Consider the following 15,954-nt stretch of genomic DNA (forward strand, 5'->3'; position numbering starts at 1 on the left):
GATTATTTATTTTAGTTCCACAAGCCTGGGTCATCAGTGTTATTCCAAAGATCAAGCACACCAACTATCAAAACATTTTGCTATTTACACATTTTAGCAAACAAAGGCATTAATGTTCATTGGCTACAAGTTATTTAGTTCTCTTATTAATTACTCTTCTCTCTTCTATTGGTTAAAAATTATCTTGTGTCTGATTGTGTCTGGTGTCTAATTAATCTGGGGGCTCAGCCTTTAGCCTTCTCTTGAGTTGGTGGGTTTCTTGACTCAGTGGGCCAAAAGTCATGATCTGCCCCTGCCAGAATTTATCTTTCACCTCATCAGAGCTGATTCAATACAGTTTTTGCTGATCCAGTTGTCTTTATTAGTTTTTTCTTATCTTGGGGTTTTGCCAAATGTCCTGTAAATTCTGCATTCTTCATGTCCATTACCAGTGGTATATCCCAAGTTTTGTAACCTCCACCCAGGTCTGGGATCATTAAAGCCCATTAAGACCTAAACCTTAGCAAGGCAATTCTATAAAGTAATATCTCTTTCCAGCTCCTGTCCATAGCTTATAGCTTGTTTGCTGCTCTATGCTTCACATACTAGATCTTCTTTCTTGTTGATGAGGCTTGAAAGCATAAAAAGATCAGACATCAAAGAACAAACCTTTTCAAGAAATATTTCACTTATCCCACATTTTGCAACAACATGACAGGAGACTGTGAGTATTTGCAGCAAAGCTTTATTGGGAGAAGCAGGTGGTGCTGCAGGAGCCACATCCCTGGCACTGCAGCTGGCCTGGGAACCCCCGCTGCCGCCCTCACTCCGGGAGCTGCAGGCGGGTGAAGATGTTGGTGCCGACCCTGTGGGGACACAGAGGAGGAGATATAAGGGACGGACGTGACCGTGTCCAAAAGTGCACCCAGCCCTGCATTCCTCCACCACGTTTGCACCTCGGCAGCACATCAGGGATGGTATTTTTCATTTCTGTGTTTTATCCATGCACAAAGCAATGAAGTGAACCTTGACATCGAGCTTTGTTAAGCTGTGCTTTTAGAACAGATATAAAACTTGCTTTTGCCAGCATGTTTGTGAGTGGCTCTGTAAGCAACCTCAACCACTACCTTATGTCAGCCCCAGCCCCTCAGGCGTGCAGAGGGGACCTGTGCAGGGACAGGGGGCTCACCTGGTGGCTTTCCAGTCATTAGTAATGCTCTCCACACGTGATCTCAGCAGCCACATGGTCCTCAACACCTCCTTTCCATCATAATCCACAAAGCACTGGCCCGTGAAAACAGTGATGGAGTCTGTGGGGACAGGACAGGAGGTGGAGGGGAGTATGGCCAAGGTGGCAAGTCAGTGGCTGACCCAGTACAAGGGATAGCAGACCCCTGCTGTCCCTGGCCCCTGGGGACACCAAGGATGGGGAAAGCAGGCAGGAGGGCTCCGAGGGCTGGGGGTGTCACACGGAGATGGGCAGATGGTGCAAGATCCAGCCCCTGCTGCCTCTCCTGCACCCTGGGTTTGGGAGCTGACAGCAACCAAGGAGCTCCAGGGACAAGGATGGGGGAGCCTGAGGGAGGGGGGATGGAGAGCAGTGGGGATGGTGCAGAGAAAGGCAGGGAATCAGCACGGACACTGCAGGGAGGGCATAAAAACTTCAAGAGCAGAACAGGGAGGGCAGGGGAGGTCCAGGATACCATAAGTAGGGTGGGAAAAAAGTACCTGAAAAGCTCCAGTTGACAGTGAAGCCGAAGGTAGGCTGGCCCTTCTGGTTAGGACCCTTCTGCATGGATCCCTGCAGTGGTGACACCTTGATCTCGTTTGTGGTGGCTGTGACAGCCGTGTGGTAGGAGCCGGAGAAGGCACCGTTTGCATGCACCGTCTCGATAGTCATGTTGGAGCCCAGGTCATTGACCCAGCGCCCGGTCAGGGAGCACTGGAGAGGAGAGAACTCAGCACTGCTGCCGGCAGCCACAGCCCCCTGCCCACCCCACCCTGTGCATCCCACCCTGACTGTACCTTTTTTACAGCCAGGCCGGGAGCCCCCAGTGCCAGGAAGAGCACGACGAGGAAGGGAGTTGCTTGCACCATCTCTGCAGCAGACAGACAGCTGATGGACCTGGGGATGTGGTCCTTGCAGGTGTCTGCTGATGCTCCTGCTTCCTCTCCTTTTTATTGCCGCTAGGTGGGGGGGTGGTACCCAGGCTGTGGGTCGCAGCTCTGGCCAGGGCATTACGCAATGTGGGTGTTTCCAAATCTGTGGTTCCGAGCCATAGGAGGGGGTAATTGCTGCAATCTTTCCCAGAAGTGAGTGCTGAAAGTGCCTATACTTGCTCCCTCGGCACCTTGCAGGGAGGCCCTGCCTCCTGCTTATCAGTGACTGCTGGGAAATGGTCATCGACGGGGAAAACCCCTCTCTGGAGCTGTCACTCATTTGCCACACCGGTTCTGTGCCCAGGTCTTGAGGATCCTTGACTCTGATCACCTCAGGACTGGTTGCAGGCTCACCCTGCTCTTCCTCACCAGCCATGCTCATGCAAACCCACCCACCACCCAGATTCTTTTGGGACTCGGCTTTTCCCTACCCGCCCCCTCCCCCATACTGATGGATCTACAAAGGTCTGACGTGCATGTTAAATTGTTGTTTTTACAAGCCGGTTTGTATTGGAAGGAAATTACTTAATGTAAAGTCAACACTCAGTGAATATCTGGGACATTGCATTTTATCGTGACAAAATCTGTATTTGCACAGGGTTTCTTAGACAACTCTAAGAACATGTTTTCATAATTCACCTTATGTTATGCTTGTTGCTGGCCAGGGAGGCTGAAGTGAATGGATTCAGCCCAAAGTTTCTCACCTATTTCTAAATGGCTTTCAAGGCGATCTCCTAAAATACATGTTTTAGTTCCCCCAGTCATCATAGGAAAAGCTGATGGAGCCTATTCACCAGAAAATAATACTTTTGGTGAGCTGGAGACAAGGCAGCTCTTTGCAATGTCTCAAAAATAAACAATTTTTATTTTGTCAGTCTTTACTTTCTCTTAAATTTCACATTTGAGCCCTGTTTATTATCTGACAGTAAATTCCATTGCTATCCAGGTTGGAGAGCATCATATTTCTTCTGCTTGCATCTCCACACCCCCCTGTCCTCCCTGTAGGAGCCCTACAGCCCTCTTGCACTCTGTCTGGAAGAGATCCTTGTCGAGAGAGCTGGCTACCCTCTGGACATTCTTGCCCAGTGTTTGCTGTCTCAGAAATCAACTGCATAACAAGGTGTGTTTTCCCACATAGCTGCCGTTTGTTCTGACTGTTTTTCGGCAAGCTGGTGCTGCCCAGAGCATTGCCAATGTTTGGGATAAAAAGTGAGTTCAATCTGGGGAGGTTGCAGGAGGCAGGAGGGGCAGACATCATCCCTTCTCCATCGCCCCCTCACCATCACCATGTTTCAGGGAGCTCCTGCTGGAACCCCGAGAATGGACAACACGAAGTCTCCATGCTGCTGATGGCAGCCCACAGCTCACTCACAGCTCTAAGTTTATTTTAGCATCACACAAACAATATTGTTTATTTGTTCACATAATCTTTATTTTTCCTGTACTTAACAATCCCTATGGCTCATCTTGCACGTTCAGTGCTCAAGCATTTCTTGACAGGTCTCAGCTGAGCACCAAGGTGTCTCCATGAGGTTTGCATCCTCCAAAGATCAGAGAACAAAGTGGCTTGGAGCTGGCAATCATCACCAGGAGTAAATTCTCTATTCCTGAGCTCTGGCACAGCAGGAAGTGGGGGCAATCAGCAGGCAGGGAAGAAATCCAAAGCAGGGAGCACTGAAGAAGTTAAAAATCAGCAGGGCTGTGGTTTAAAACCTATGTATGTCCAGAGCGCTGTGAAAAATAAGGGTTGGTGAGCAATAAGTAAGAAGACTGTAAGAAATAGTTAATGAACAATTTAACTTGCTGCTCAAACTGTGGTTGAGTCAGCCTTGAAAAACAATGGTGCAGGCAAAATGCCTGTGACTCTCAGCTACATCCATGAAGAAGCTGATGAAAGCTGAGCCTATCAGGTGCAAGATTTATTGAGGTGATACACCCCAAAGTGGAGGAAATCAGAAATATCTCTGTATGAAGACTGAATGCCAACCTTTGGAAGGCACATTGCCTGAGGTTCAGGAACAGTGCTGATGTATCAAAGCAATCACAGTCCAGCCGGGAGCTGTGCTGGCTTCAGTGCCTGCTCCTGTTCCTTGCCAGCTGGTTTGGGACATCACTGCTATAGTTGGAAGCTGTCAACAGAAGACAAATGGAGGTGGGAACCCCGGGTGTTCCTCACTGATGTGCTGGCATCCCTGTCCCATCAGTCTTGCCACAGTGACCCTAAAGGACTGCATCTCCATCCATTTCCATGGCTCTGCCATGTGAGAATGGCACCAGCTGCTCTGGGAGTGCTGCATCCAGGACAACCTGTCCTTCCTGGGTATTGTTATTTCTTTACCCATGTAGTTGCAGGAACACTCCCCTGGGGAGTGAAGAAAAGGCCATTTGTCACCCGCTGACAGCCCTGGGCCACCACAGTGATCCCCTGCACCAGCTCCCAGGACAGACAAGTGGGGGAAGAATGCTCACAGCAAGTAAGATAGGTTGCTTCCCATTCCAGCCCTAAAGGCTGCTAAGGACTTAGGGAACACTAAGCTCTGAAGTGGACAGAAAGAGCTTATAGTACTTCCTTTGATGTCCTCCTGCCCTTCACTGTGATGTCCTCAGAGATGTCCTGCTCTGCTTGTGGTGTTCACAGAGCTCTACTGCCCTCCCTGTGATGTTCTTCATGCTCTTCTGTCCAGCTCTATCCGACATCAAGTGAGCTCCTTGTCCCTGCCCTACACAGATCCCCTGTGCATCCCCAGAGAGGATGGGGCTATCCTATCCCATGGGTGTCCCTTGGCAGGAGGCTCAGACCCCTCTGCTATTAAAGAGGGGCCGAGTGGGTGTGGAGCAGCAGCACAGGCAGAGCCCAGGCACCACACACAGTCACCACTGCCACCACCCTGGGATGCTGCTGCTGCTCGCCCTGTCCCTGCTCGTGCCCTGTGGTGCTGCATCTAGGGAGGTGAGGGCAGCCCTGGGGCAGAGTCTGGCTGTGCTGAGCCAGCTGTGCTGTCCTGGGCGCAGGATGGGGGGCTGCAGACCCTGGCTGTGCTGTGCCATCTTGTCTAATAGACTGTATGTTGTTGTACCTTGCAATGCCATCCAATGCCATCTCACACCGTCCCAACCCATTCCAATGCCATCCCATGGTGCGGTGTCCATTACCACGGGAATTTCCAGCTCTGGCTGTGCTGTCTCTGTGGGTACTCTTGACCACCTACCCCTGGTAAAGGGGAGTATCCATCACTCCCAGCTCTGTCCTGCTCTGCCTGGGGAGGCAGAGGTGATGTCCCAGCTGGTGCTCATGCCACTGCTCCCTGGTGCCACAAAAGGGGCCGTGCTGGCCTCACACATGCAGAACCCACTTCCCACTGCTTAGGGAGGCTGGAGCCTCCCCGAGTGACTCAGCACTGACCAAGGCATCCATCAAAACTCACATTTCACAGCACTGCCTGTCTGAGAACACAACAGGAAGGGCAGTCGACCTCCCTAATCCCCACTTCCCACCCTTAACCAGGTACAACCTTCAAATGCTGCACTGGCACAGAAAGGAGGAAAAGGAAGCAAGGTGCCCAGCCTTGGGCAGAAGGTCACTGAATTTGGCTAAGGGCGAGCCACTGGCACAGCTGCTCCCCACAGAGGCATTTCCTGGCTCCTGGACTTACCGTACCTTGCAGGTAGCCGAGAAGAAGGTAAAGGTCAGGTCTTTCCTGTCATTACATCTGGGAGGTGGATAAGGAGGCACATCCTGTTCCCCTTAGCAATACTCCACACAAGCCAGCCACCACTGGGACTTGTCCCCTCCCCGCCACCCTAGCCCTCCAGCCTATCCCAGTAAGATAAAGGGGAATTGCAAGAGTTTCCTCTTCCAGTTTGGTCCTATGCCTGCAGAAGAATAAGAGTAGATAGCTGGACAGATTTATTAAGAACTGAACTGATTTATCCCCTTAAATGTGCTCCACTGCTTGCCCCCGGTGCCAGCAGGGAGGGGGCCATGGTACCAGACCAGGACCTGCTTCTTGGGCTCAGATTGTCACTGTCCAGGGAGCCGGGTCTCCCCTGGGGATTGTATCTGCCACAGGCCCTCCTGGGCCAGAGCCTGTCACTATGTGCAGTGTCACCCCAGGACAGCTACAGCATCCATGTGCCTGAGTGCACCACACCAATATCCTCACACACACATTCACCCACACCCTTTTGTTCCCTGCAGGACAACTCCCCACCTTACCCAGCCCAAGGACTGCAGGAGAGAGGTCTCCTGTGCCCCTGGACAAGGTACCAGCTGCAGTTTGGGATAGCTGGGGAGCCTGCAGATTTTCAGAGCCCTGAGTGCCCATAGATGAAGGGTTTTGGCCTCGGTGCTCATGTGGACCCCTCAGGCTCAGTCTAGTGCAGGAATAAATTTTCCATGAGGAAAAGGGCAAAACTGTTTGCTGGGTCAATTGTCGGTAAACAGCACCTCAGGAAAATAACAGGAAGAAGTGAAGAAGCCTCTTTCCCAAAAACATTTTTTAAAATTCTGCTCAATCGAGTGATGTTGAAATACATTCCACCTTCCTCCTGAGGAGGCTGACAGCTCATCCAACTAGTGCATCTGCAAAAACAGCTTCTCTCCTACAGTCCCTGGTGAAAGCCCTCCGGACTCTGGAAGTTTTGCTTTGGAGACCTGGCCAACCAGACCATCCTCATCTGGTTTTTGGTTACCAGTCCTTGCTTGTTCCTTAGGGTAAGGACTATTTGAGGACCACACTTTCTCCTTCACTGTACTGTACACTCAGCCTCTGCACCAGCTACAGGAAGCATCACAGTGCCTTCAAAAGATGTGACACTGGCCAAAAGTGGAGAAAGGACTGTCTAGCCTCAGTGAGGCTAGAGGTATTTTCTGCCAAAGGCAAAAATATTGGCCAAAGCAGTCTGACAACATCAGAATTTATCTTGCAGCTGCTATGTTGTGAATACTGTTAGGTTTGTTTGTGTAACAGCTGGGAGTTTTGGAGAATAAAAGTACAAGGACAATTCAGCACCAGGTCAAGGAAAAAACAAAAACAGCTTAGTCTGAGTGAGTTCCAAAGTACTTTAATCCTTTCAGTTTTGTAATCGGGTGATGATGCAAAGTGTTGTGACCTAGGGTGGGCAACTTGGAGAGAGCCTGGAGACGAAGAGGTCAGACTGAGGTACCCATGACCCCAGGTAGTTTTCTGTGTCTGGTTATAGATACCTGAAACTTTTCTCTCAAGGGAAAGTGAAAGATTTCTGGAAGGTCAGATGTGCTCCTTCCTATTTCAGGAGATTACCAGGAAAAAGTAGCAACCACCTTCTGACTATAAGAAAAAAACTGTCAAAAAGCTAAGGTAAAAATTAAAAATATTTACCAGAATAGACTGAAGTATCACACAGCAAGTTATGCCAAAACAGAAAATGAAAACAAAATGAAACCCTGCGAACAGCAGCAACAACAACAACAACAAAAACAACAAACCAACAAAAAATAACCATCCAGGTCCTGAGCATAGAAACCTGACAGCCAAGGAAAAAGCGGCAGAGCAGCTGTGCAGTGAGGATTACACTGAGATGGAAACCCCCTGCACATAGCAGAAAAGAAATATGGCATTTCCAACACTTTTGACACTTTTGACTTTTCGACAATAAAGACAGGAAATGTTGTTGCAGAATATGTGGAGTAACTACAGCAACTACTTGCAAGAGAAGGATAAACAGTGAGGCTCATGAGCACAGTGCAGGGACGTGCCAGACACTTTCTCTCAGTCTGGTGACACCAGAGTCAGGGGAAGCAGAGGCTGGGATGACACCAGGCAGGGTCTTGCCAAGGAAGGCTGGGCAACCCAACCAGACAGCTTGGGCAGACTCAAAGCAAAAGCTGCAAATCCCTTCTCTCTATGCTCAAGCCAAGTGTCCCTGCAGACATTTTTCCCAGTGTGCCTTATCTGGAGATAAGCCCAGGGGATGCTGTGGCAATCAGTGAGGGGCTGCTGTGCCCATCTCTGGCAGAAGCTTTTGGACACACTTTCTTCAGGACTGGATCACAGGCTGCTCTTACATCGCATTTCTGACTTGTTCACTGCTGACTTGTGCACACAGCAAAGCCACGTTAATGAGGTTATGGACACGAGTGAGGCCAGCCAGGCAATGGATCAAAATACATGGAAAAAATCCATTAGATATCCTAGAAACAGAGGAGAGTCTCACTTCCAGTCAGCTCAGAGCTCACCAGAGAGCAGGAAGAAGTGTTACCTTCAGCAGCAGGAATCTGAGGCTGGGAAAGGCAGGCCAGATTCTGGACTCCACCACATTTACTGTTTCCTCCCCAAAAGGAACTGCAGGAGGCATTTGTTGCAGGAGGGCCTGATCCTGCCTGGAGCCCCAGGCACAGCCCCAAACCCACTCTGGCTTAAACGCGGGAAGGAACAACGAGGTAAAGTCACCTGAAGCTCCCTTCTGCTTTCCCAACAGTCAATGAAGTGGTTTGTCACTCTCTCACAGACAAAGCCACTCCCTGCTTCACTCAGCTGAGGCCTTTGCCTGTCCATGTCCACTAGAAAGCTTTGCTGTGACAACTGCCCACAGTTTATTTATTTGGAGTATAAATGATCTAATGGTTCTCCACTGCCCCTCTCTCTTTAATGTATTGCAGCACCAGCAGCTGCTCTGAGCATCCCACCAGACATGAGGAGTCCACAGCCAATTCTCCCCTTGCAACTGAATAGCCACAAACTCTAGGGTCCTGAGTATCTCTTAGTCTCCTTACATATTCACATAGGAGTTTTTAAGACAGCAAAAAAAGTTGCAAACATTTTTTATTCTGTTCTTAATGAAAAAGTATTGGTGGGGTATGATCTGCCTCTGGCAGCTGAACCCTGGTCTTTACAGCTATGAAACCGTCATCGCCAATCAGGTAGGGTCTGATGGGGAGTGAGTGTCACTGCGGCAGCCTGGCTGGTTGGGACATCTGCCCCGGGGCTCATCTCATCCCCTGCACCTGCTCCTCTCCTCCACAGTTCACGGTGTGCCTGCGGTGCAAGGGGCAGACGATTTACCAGCAGGTCTTGTCCGTGGAGAAACCCAGCAGCCTGCAGGGCTGGAACTGGGGCTACTGCGGCCACTACGCCTTTTACCACGCCCTGTACCCCCGTGCCTGGCTGGTCTACGAGCTGCCGGGGCAGAAGGTGGTGCTCACTTGCCGGCAGGTGTCTCCTGTCATCCCCCATGACTACAAGGTAAGGCAGTGACAGCATCCCCGAGGGCAGAGTTGCTTGTAAGCCGGGTTTCCCAGCATTTCCCCCTGTCTGCACTCAGCAGTGGTCCAAGGCAGGGGAATCCCCGCAGCCATGCAGGAGCAGGGAATTGCAGCAAGGGATGGCTCAGCAGTGCCGCAGTGCCCGTGCTGGCTGCCAGCCCCAGGCGAGGGTGGCAGCGGTGCCGCTGACACGTCTGACCTTCCTCTTACCCCGGCACAGCACGTGAGCCTGTATCAACCTGCCGAGCAGATGAGTGATGAGACACCCGGCTGAGCCCTAAACGCCGCTTTCCGTCTCTCTGCTGCCCGGCGTGGTGTTTGCCAGCCCAGGGCTTCTCTTTTCAACTTTGTCTTGCCTGCCTCCCGAATTCCTCTGCTCCTGCTGCTGCTCCTCAGCTTGGCAGCAGACTCCAAGTTATTATTCCCAGTGCTCTTGCTCCTGCTGCATCCTGCGTGGTGGCCTCGGCAGCGGGGGAAATGATGCTGGGGCAGCTGCCAGTGGAGCAGCAGCCTTGTAGACAGCGTTGTGTGTCTGTGTCAGGACTCCAGCCTGCCAGTGGCAGTATTCGTCTGGGAAGTGGAGAACGGCAGGGATGAGGACGTGGAAGTGTCCATCATGTTCAGCCTGCAGAACGGCACGGGAGCGAAGGAGGACAGGAGAGGCGGGCACTGGAACGAGCCCTTCACCTTCCAGAAGGATGGCGAGCGGGTTGCTGGAGTCCTGCTGCACCACTGCCCGGCCGTGAACCCCTTCACCCTGGCCATCTCTGCCCGGGAGAAGGTAAAGGGCTGGCCCTGCTGCTGTGGCTTCTGCTGGAGAGCCCTGCTGGATGTGAGAGAGCTGCCTGCAGGCAGCTGGTAAAGGATGGGCGTGCAACGCGTTGGGGTTGGCACGGGTTCGCAGCGCTTGCCTGACGCCAGGAGTGGGGACATGACTTCTCTGAGGGCACCCTCTTGGGGGATGGTGTCAGGAGAGCAGCTGAGGCAATGAGTTTCGAGCTCGAGTTGCTGGGCAGCACATGGGAAATGAGTGTGATGTCCTGATGGTGGTAGTGGGGAGTGGAGAGCATTAATCTTCTCCAAAGTAGCAGCCCCTCCCTGATGGTGCTCTTCCCTTCCCCAGGCTGGCACAGGAGTCACCCATGTCACGGCATTCAATCCCACGGGATTGGGTAGAGAGGTGTGGCAGGACCTCCTGCAGGATGGCAGGCTGGATTCACCCACTGGTGAGTGCCTCCATCCTCTGTGGGATGGGTGGAGAGGGAGCAGGGGAAATGGGTGTCCATGCTGATTCTGAGCACCCAAGCCAAGCAGAGTTCTTTCCTTCAGCCTCTTTGACTAGTTAAAATCCCTCTAGGATGCTGTGGCTTATTCCCCAATGTAGGCTATATCCAAACTTCCCATTGCTTGTCCTTGCTGTGGTTCTCTAAAAACTGTTCATACCACTTAGGAGCTGTTCTTGACAATTAGTTAAGCCCTGACACACTACGAGGAGTGGGAGAAGAAGATCGAAGCCTGGCAGAATCCTATCCTGGAGAACAGGTAGGGCAGATGAGAGCATCCTTCCCAGGGGCCTCCTGGGGTTGGCTGCCGCAGGAGCATCCCCACCTCGGCCTCTGAGGGTGACTTTCCCTCTTTCCCGCAGCCAGCTGCCGTCCTGGTACAAGTCAGCCCTCTTCAATGAGCTCTACTTCATGACGGATGGGGGCACCATCTGGATGGAGGTGCCCCCTGGTTGCTGTGCCGAGGACCTGCAGGGGCCGGCGGGGGCGGGACTCTCCCACCTCCTCCCTGTCCTGCGGGAGTACGGAAGGTTTGCTTATTTGGAAGGTAACTCACAAGGATGTGAGGGATTCGCCCAACTCAGCCCCTCCCACGAGTGTAGTTCCGTGGTTTTAACCTGCTGTGGGGATGTTTTTCACACTCCAGTGTGTAGGGAGCAGTTCTATTGCCAGGAAAACCCCTTGGAGCCCTGAAGGATCTGGCATGAAGTGTTCCCCAGATGCCTGATGCTCTATGTACAGAATGAAACCCTCTTTGAATGGGAGCCCCTGCCTTGTGGGAAATGCAAGCACAGAGAGATCTCTCAGGGCATTGTCCATACAATCTCAGAGACAGAGACAGAGAGAGATGGAGAAAGAGATGGAGATGGAGATAGAGATAGAGATACACATACACATACACATACACATACACATACACATACACATACACATACACATACACATACGCATACACATACAGATACACATACACATACAGATACAGATACAGATACAGATACAGATAGGTACATTGTTTCACATAAGACCTTGGAGAAAGGTTAGAGAATTAGAACACTGAAAGTGAAACAGACATAAAACAAGAATATAAGATTGTAGTTTGAGTACAAATATGTTTTAAGCAGAGATACGTATTATGTTGTCCAAAGGAATATAGAGTTAGATAGTAAAAGAATTTAAAGATTAGTGATAGAACCTGTTACAAAGATGTTAAGATGTATCAATGTAGGTTTGTGAAGTGTTATATGGTTAGATAAAAATGCTGCATTGCGGCAAAGCAACAAAAAGCAAAGCAATTAATGATTGGTGTAAAAAGAAGCTAATAAGTTTTGTAGAAGTATGTGATTGGCTAAAAAACTAAGGAAGGCATTGTAACTAAGAATTAGGTGGCTTCTGATAATATGGCATTAGATGGAACACCTTTAATGTCTCACACTTCTACAAGACTGATTACATGAGACAATAAACCATAGTTTTAAAGTCTCTCAATTGCCCGTCTCTCGTAATTTAAACCTCCCGATACTGCCTGTGCTGGGAAAGATGCCCCTGTCCTGGGCCATGTGGAGGGAGGACCTTTCCCCCTTTTCCCGTCCCCATGGCAGTCTCCTTTCCCTCACCATCTGCCCTGTCCTGCCAGGCCAGGAGTACCGCATGTACAACACCTACGATGTCCATTTCTACGCCTCCTTCGCTCTCATCATGCTGTGGCCCAAGCTGCAGATCAGCCTGCAGTATGACATTGGTGAGTGTCCCCAGAGGCCCTGCCTTGGTGCCTGCTCAGGGCTTTCCCTCAGGAAGAGATGGAAGGGTTTGAGAGAGCTGCTGCTGTAGAGATGTGTGCCATGGAGGCAGCATCCCCCTCCAGCCGCTCTGCTGTGCCCAGGACTTGCAGCCCTGCAGTGTTGCTGCCTCAGCATCTCTGTGCCCAGCACTGGGGGTGCCTTCCTGCCATGCTGGGGATGCACAGCATCCACAGGGCTGGCTCTGCCTGCCCCGGGGGAGCCCTTGGTCTTCCCATCTCAGTCTGTGCCCCTTGCAGAACAGACATGGAGCTGTTTGCAGACTCCCAGTGGGAGAAGGGCCACCAGCCATCTCTCCAGGCTGAGCAGGGTCCTGCTGACCTGCACCAAGTGAGATCCTAAGGAGTACCATGTGCTGGGTGGGCTGACAAAGAGGAGCCCAAGCCATGGCAGGTCACAGCAGGGGTGACACACCGGCCTTCAGGAGCAGCGACAAGAGAGGCAGCAGAGTGCCTCGGTAGGGAAGGGGAGGAGGGGCACTGATGGGTGAAAGAGAGGAGACAACGAGTGTTTGCAGCAAAGTTTATTGGGAGAGGCAGGGGCTGAGGCAGGAGTAAGGGCTACAAGCCTGGCACTGCCTCTTCTCTGGGAACTCCAATGCTAACATCCTCACTCCACACGCGATTCCAGGCGCTCAAATACGTTGTAACCAACCCTGTGGGGACACAGACAGAGGAGAGGTAAGGGCGGGACAAGAGAGTGGCCCAATGCTCGCCCAGTCCTGTGTCCTTCCAAAGCATTTGCACCTTGTCAGCATGCCCAGGCAAGCTGTGCACAAGCACCCTGCCCTCCCTCACTTGCACACTGGCAGCAGCTCTGCCAAGTGCTGAGCACAACAGGCTGGGAGCACCAGCCTTCATCCCCTTCCTCAGACCACTCAAGACGCCTTCTTAGGCCTTTGGCTTTGGAAATGTCTCTCAGGTGGTGAAGCTGCCCTGGAGCTTGTCACAGACACTTTGCACACCAAGTCCTTGCATTGCCTTATCAAGGAAACCAGTAGTCCAAAAGCCTTGGGATATTACTTGCCCGAATCATAGCCCAAGTGGAATAACATTATCATTACGGGAACAGTGAAAAATTCCTGTAATTACCATCTCACCGTACATGCAGAATGAAGACTGACTGATGGCTAAGGTCAATCATCCCATGAGTTTACAACAGCGCTCCTAAGTGAGGCCCCTCGAGCTCTCCTGGACCACTGCACAGTCTGTGCCACCATCTGCCTCCGAGTGCGTGGCTGAAGGGATGTGAAGAGCCCAGAGCAAGGGCAGTATGACTGCTGCCAGCTTGGATCTATAATCAAGTCTCTGCTCTAATTGTGATAAACCATCCCAAGGAAGTTGAGAAATGTTCAATTAGCCAATGGTTAAGCGTTGCCAAATTTTAGACACAAACCATTGAGCAGGTCTGAGACTAAGAGTGCAATCAGCGCCACCAAGGATCCATCCGTGGTTTAGAAAGCAGTAAGTACCTCCCTGGACTTTGTGATTCATTTGAAGGGTCTCACTTCTCCTTTTCCATCTCCAGCCTCCAGGTAAATAATTCTAAATTGATTCTAACCCAATTCTTCTTTCCTGTGTTTTAACACCAAATGAACCTTGCCATGGAACTTTGCTAAGTTTTGCTTTCACAAGCAGATAGTAAATCTGCTTTTGCCAGCATGTGTGAGGGTGACTCCTAAGTGACATAAAACACTCATTTGTGACAGCCCCAACCCCTCTGGGGTGCACAGGAGACCTGTGCAGGACAAGGTTAGAGAACTCACAAGGTGGCTTTCCAGTCATCTTCGATTTTGTCCACATATGATCTCAGCAGCCACATGGTCTTCAAAATCTCCTTTCCATGATCATCCACAAAGCACTGGCCCGTGAAAACAGTGGTGGTGTCTGCAGAGACAGGACAGGAGGTGACTGAAGTGGCAGGTCAGTGGCTGCCCCAGCACAGGGGACAGCAGAGCCTCCGGGGGACAGCAGGGATGGGGAAAGCAGGCAGGAGGGCTCCGAGGGCTGGGGGTGTCACACAGAGATGGGCAGATGGTGCAGGATTCAGATCCTGCTGCCTCTCCTGCACTCTGGGATTGGGAGCTGACAGCAACCAAGGAGCTCCAGGGACAAGGATGGGGGAGCCTGAGGGAGGGGGGATAGAGAGCAGTGGGGATGGTGCAGGGGAAGGCAGGGAATCAGCACGGACACTGCAGGGAGGGACAGAAGGGAGCTCCGGGGACACAACATGGATGCTAAGAAAAGACTAAGTACTTGTAAAGCTCCAATGAACGGTGAAGCCAAAGGTGGACTGGTTCTGCTGATTTGGGAGATGCTGGGACCCCTGCAGTGGTGATGGTAAGATCTTTTTTGTTGTGGCAGCCACAGCCGTGTGGTAGATGCCAGAGAAGTCACCATTTACATTCAGGATCTTGATGGTCATGTTGGAGCCCAGGTCATTCTTCCATTGCCCTGTCAGGATGCACTGGAGAGGAGAGAACTCAGCACTGGTGCCAGCAGCCACAGCCCCCTGCCCACCCCACCCTGTGCATCCCACCCTGACTGTACCTGTTTTACAGCCAGGCCGGGAGCCCCCAGTGCCAGGAAGAGCACGACGAGGAAGGGAGTTGCTTGCACCATCTCTGCAGCAGACAGACAGCTGATGGACCTGGGGTTGTGGTCCTTGCAGGTGTCTGCTGATGCTCCTGCTTCCTCTCCTTTTTATTGCTGCTAGGTGGGGGGGGTTGTACCCAGGCTGTGGGTGGCAGCTCTGGCCAGGGTATTGTACAGTCTGGTTGTTTCCAAATGTATTTGAAATCCCTGAGAATGACTCTAGATGGGAAGGGTGGGACATTTCCCGGCTGTGTAACTGGCGTGCATGATAGTTTCCTGGAAATAGAGGAATTCCCGTAACTGCTTGCAGGGTTTTCTACAGCTGTATATTTTAAACATCTGGCACTTTTATACATTATACATCACAATTTTCAACTTGTAATCAAACTAACTCTTCTATATGGTTAAATATATTATTTTAACAGAATAATTATAACATCCCCAGATATTATACATCCCCTACCCTCCGTGTTGTATTTTTACTGCTCTTCTGACCTGCTGCTCTGGCTGTGCTCCCTGCAACCTCCATCAGTGTCCCCCTCAGACCCCATCACTGTCCAGAAGGATCAAGGTTCTTCTCCCTCATGGGGGTCCCTTGGCAGGAGGCTCAGACCCCTCTGATAGAAAAGGAACAGAGCCCAGGCACCACACACAGCCATCACCACCATGGCACCCTGGGATGCTGCTGCTGCTCGCCCTGGCCCTGCTCGTGCCCCGTGGTGCTGCATCCAGGGAGGTGAGGGGCGGAGTCTGGCCATGCTGAGCCAACTGTGCTGTCCTGGGCGCAGGGTGGGGAGTGAGGGGCTGCACCATCCCTGGCTGTGCCATCCTTGTGGTGTGTGTTTTCTCTGTGCTATGCTGTGCTGTCCTGTGCCACCCCAGCACGCAGAGTTTGT

General features: G+C 51.5%; 3 protein-coding genes across 3 annotated transcripts; 1 reads left to right on the top strand and 2 right to left on the bottom strand.

The window, feature by feature from the left end:
- Positions 1 to 708: 708 nt before the first annotated feature.
- LOC106852697 (avidin-like) lies at positions 709 to 2,107 on the bottom strand. The gene is made up of 4 exons (XM_014875473.2): positions 2,005 to 2,107; positions 1,708 to 1,921; positions 1,169 to 1,289; positions 709 to 845 (listed from the first exon to the last, which is right to left on the bottom strand). Exons 1-4 carry the CDS (start codon positions 2,074 to 2,076, stop codon positions 803 to 805), a joined length of 450 nt encoding a protein of 149 aa, XP_014730959.2. The 5' UTR covers positions 2,077 to 2,107; the 3' UTR covers positions 709 to 802.
- A 6,870-nt stretch (positions 2,108 to 8,977) lies between these two features.
- Positions 8,978 to 12,640, top strand: LOC148219917 (non-lysosomal glucosylceramidase-like). Its single transcript, XM_088157030.1, has 7 exons — positions 8,978 to 9,040; positions 9,144 to 9,362; positions 9,924 to 10,163; positions 10,506 to 10,608; positions 10,833 to 10,924; positions 11,028 to 11,212; positions 12,302 to 12,640. The coding sequence occupies exons 1-5, from the start codon at positions 8,978 to 8,980 to the stop codon at positions 10,850 to 10,852; spliced, it is 645 nt and encodes a 214-aa protein (XP_088013156.1). The 3' UTR covers positions 10,853 to 10,924; positions 11,028 to 11,212; positions 12,302 to 12,640.
- A 332-nt stretch (positions 12,641 to 12,972) lies between these two features.
- Positions 12,973 to 15,210, bottom strand: LOC106852684 (avidin-like). The gene is made up of 4 exons (XM_014875459.2): positions 15,014 to 15,210; positions 14,720 to 14,930; positions 14,230 to 14,350; positions 12,973 to 13,119 (listed from the first exon to the last, which is right to left on the bottom strand). The coding sequence occupies exons 1-4, from the start codon at positions 15,083 to 15,085 to the stop codon at positions 13,074 to 13,076; spliced, it is 450 nt and encodes a 149-aa protein (XP_014730945.1). The 5' UTR covers positions 15,086 to 15,210; the 3' UTR covers positions 12,973 to 13,073.
- Positions 15,211 to 15,954: the final 744 nt, after the last annotated feature.

Source organism: Sturnus vulgaris, chromosome Z (genome assembly GCF_052056855.1).
Source record: "Sturnus vulgaris isolate bStuVul1 chromosome Z, bStuVul1.hap1, whole genome shotgun sequence".
NCBI classification, from domain to species: Eukaryota; Metazoa; Chordata; class Aves; order Passeriformes; family Sturnidae; genus Sturnus; species Sturnus vulgaris.

What these genes read in the sequence shown, in the direction of transcription:
- LOC106852684 (XM_014875459.2), bottom strand. Translation starts at nt 15,085, where the DNA reads ATGGTGCAAGCAACTCCCTTCCTCGTCGTGCTCTTCCTGGCACTGGGG. An exon ending in CGTTCATTGGAGCTTTACAA is followed by an intron (nt 14,351 to 14,719) that starts GTACTTAGTCTT and finishes CTGTCTCTGCAG; the next exon opens with ACACCACCACTGTTTTCACG. An exon ending in GATGACTGGAAAGCCACCTT is followed by an intron (nt 13,120 to 14,229) that starts GTGAGTTCTCTA and finishes GTGTCCCCACAG; the next exon opens with GGTTGGTTACAACGTATTTG.
- LOC106852697 (XM_014875473.2), bottom strand. Translation starts at nt 2,076, where the DNA reads ATGGTGCAAGCAACTCCCTTCCTCGTCGTGCTCTTCCTGGCACTGGGG. An exon ending in CCGGCCTGGCTGTAAAAAAG is followed by an intron (nt 1,922 to 2,004) that starts GTACAGTCAGGG and finishes TCTCCTCTCCAG; the next exon opens with TGCTCCCTGACCGGGCGCTG. An exon ending in AATGACTGGAAAGCCACCAG is followed by an intron (nt 846 to 1,168) that starts GTGAGCCCCCTG and finishes GTGTCCCCACAG; the next exon opens with GGTCGGCACCAACATCTTCA.
- LOC148219917 (XM_088157030.1), top strand. Translation starts at nt 8,978, where the DNA reads ATGATCTGCCTCTGGCAGCTGAACCCTGGTCTTTACAGCTATGAAACC. An exon ending in TCATCCCCCATGACTACAAG is followed by an intron (nt 9,363 to 9,923) that starts GTAAGGCAGTGA and finishes TGTCTGTGTCAG; the next exon opens with GACTCCAGCCTGCCAGTGGC. An exon ending in CAGGCTGGATTCACCCACTG is followed by an intron (nt 10,609 to 10,832) that starts GTGAGTGCCTCC and finishes CATACCACTTAG; the next exon opens with GAGCTGTTCTTGACAATTAG.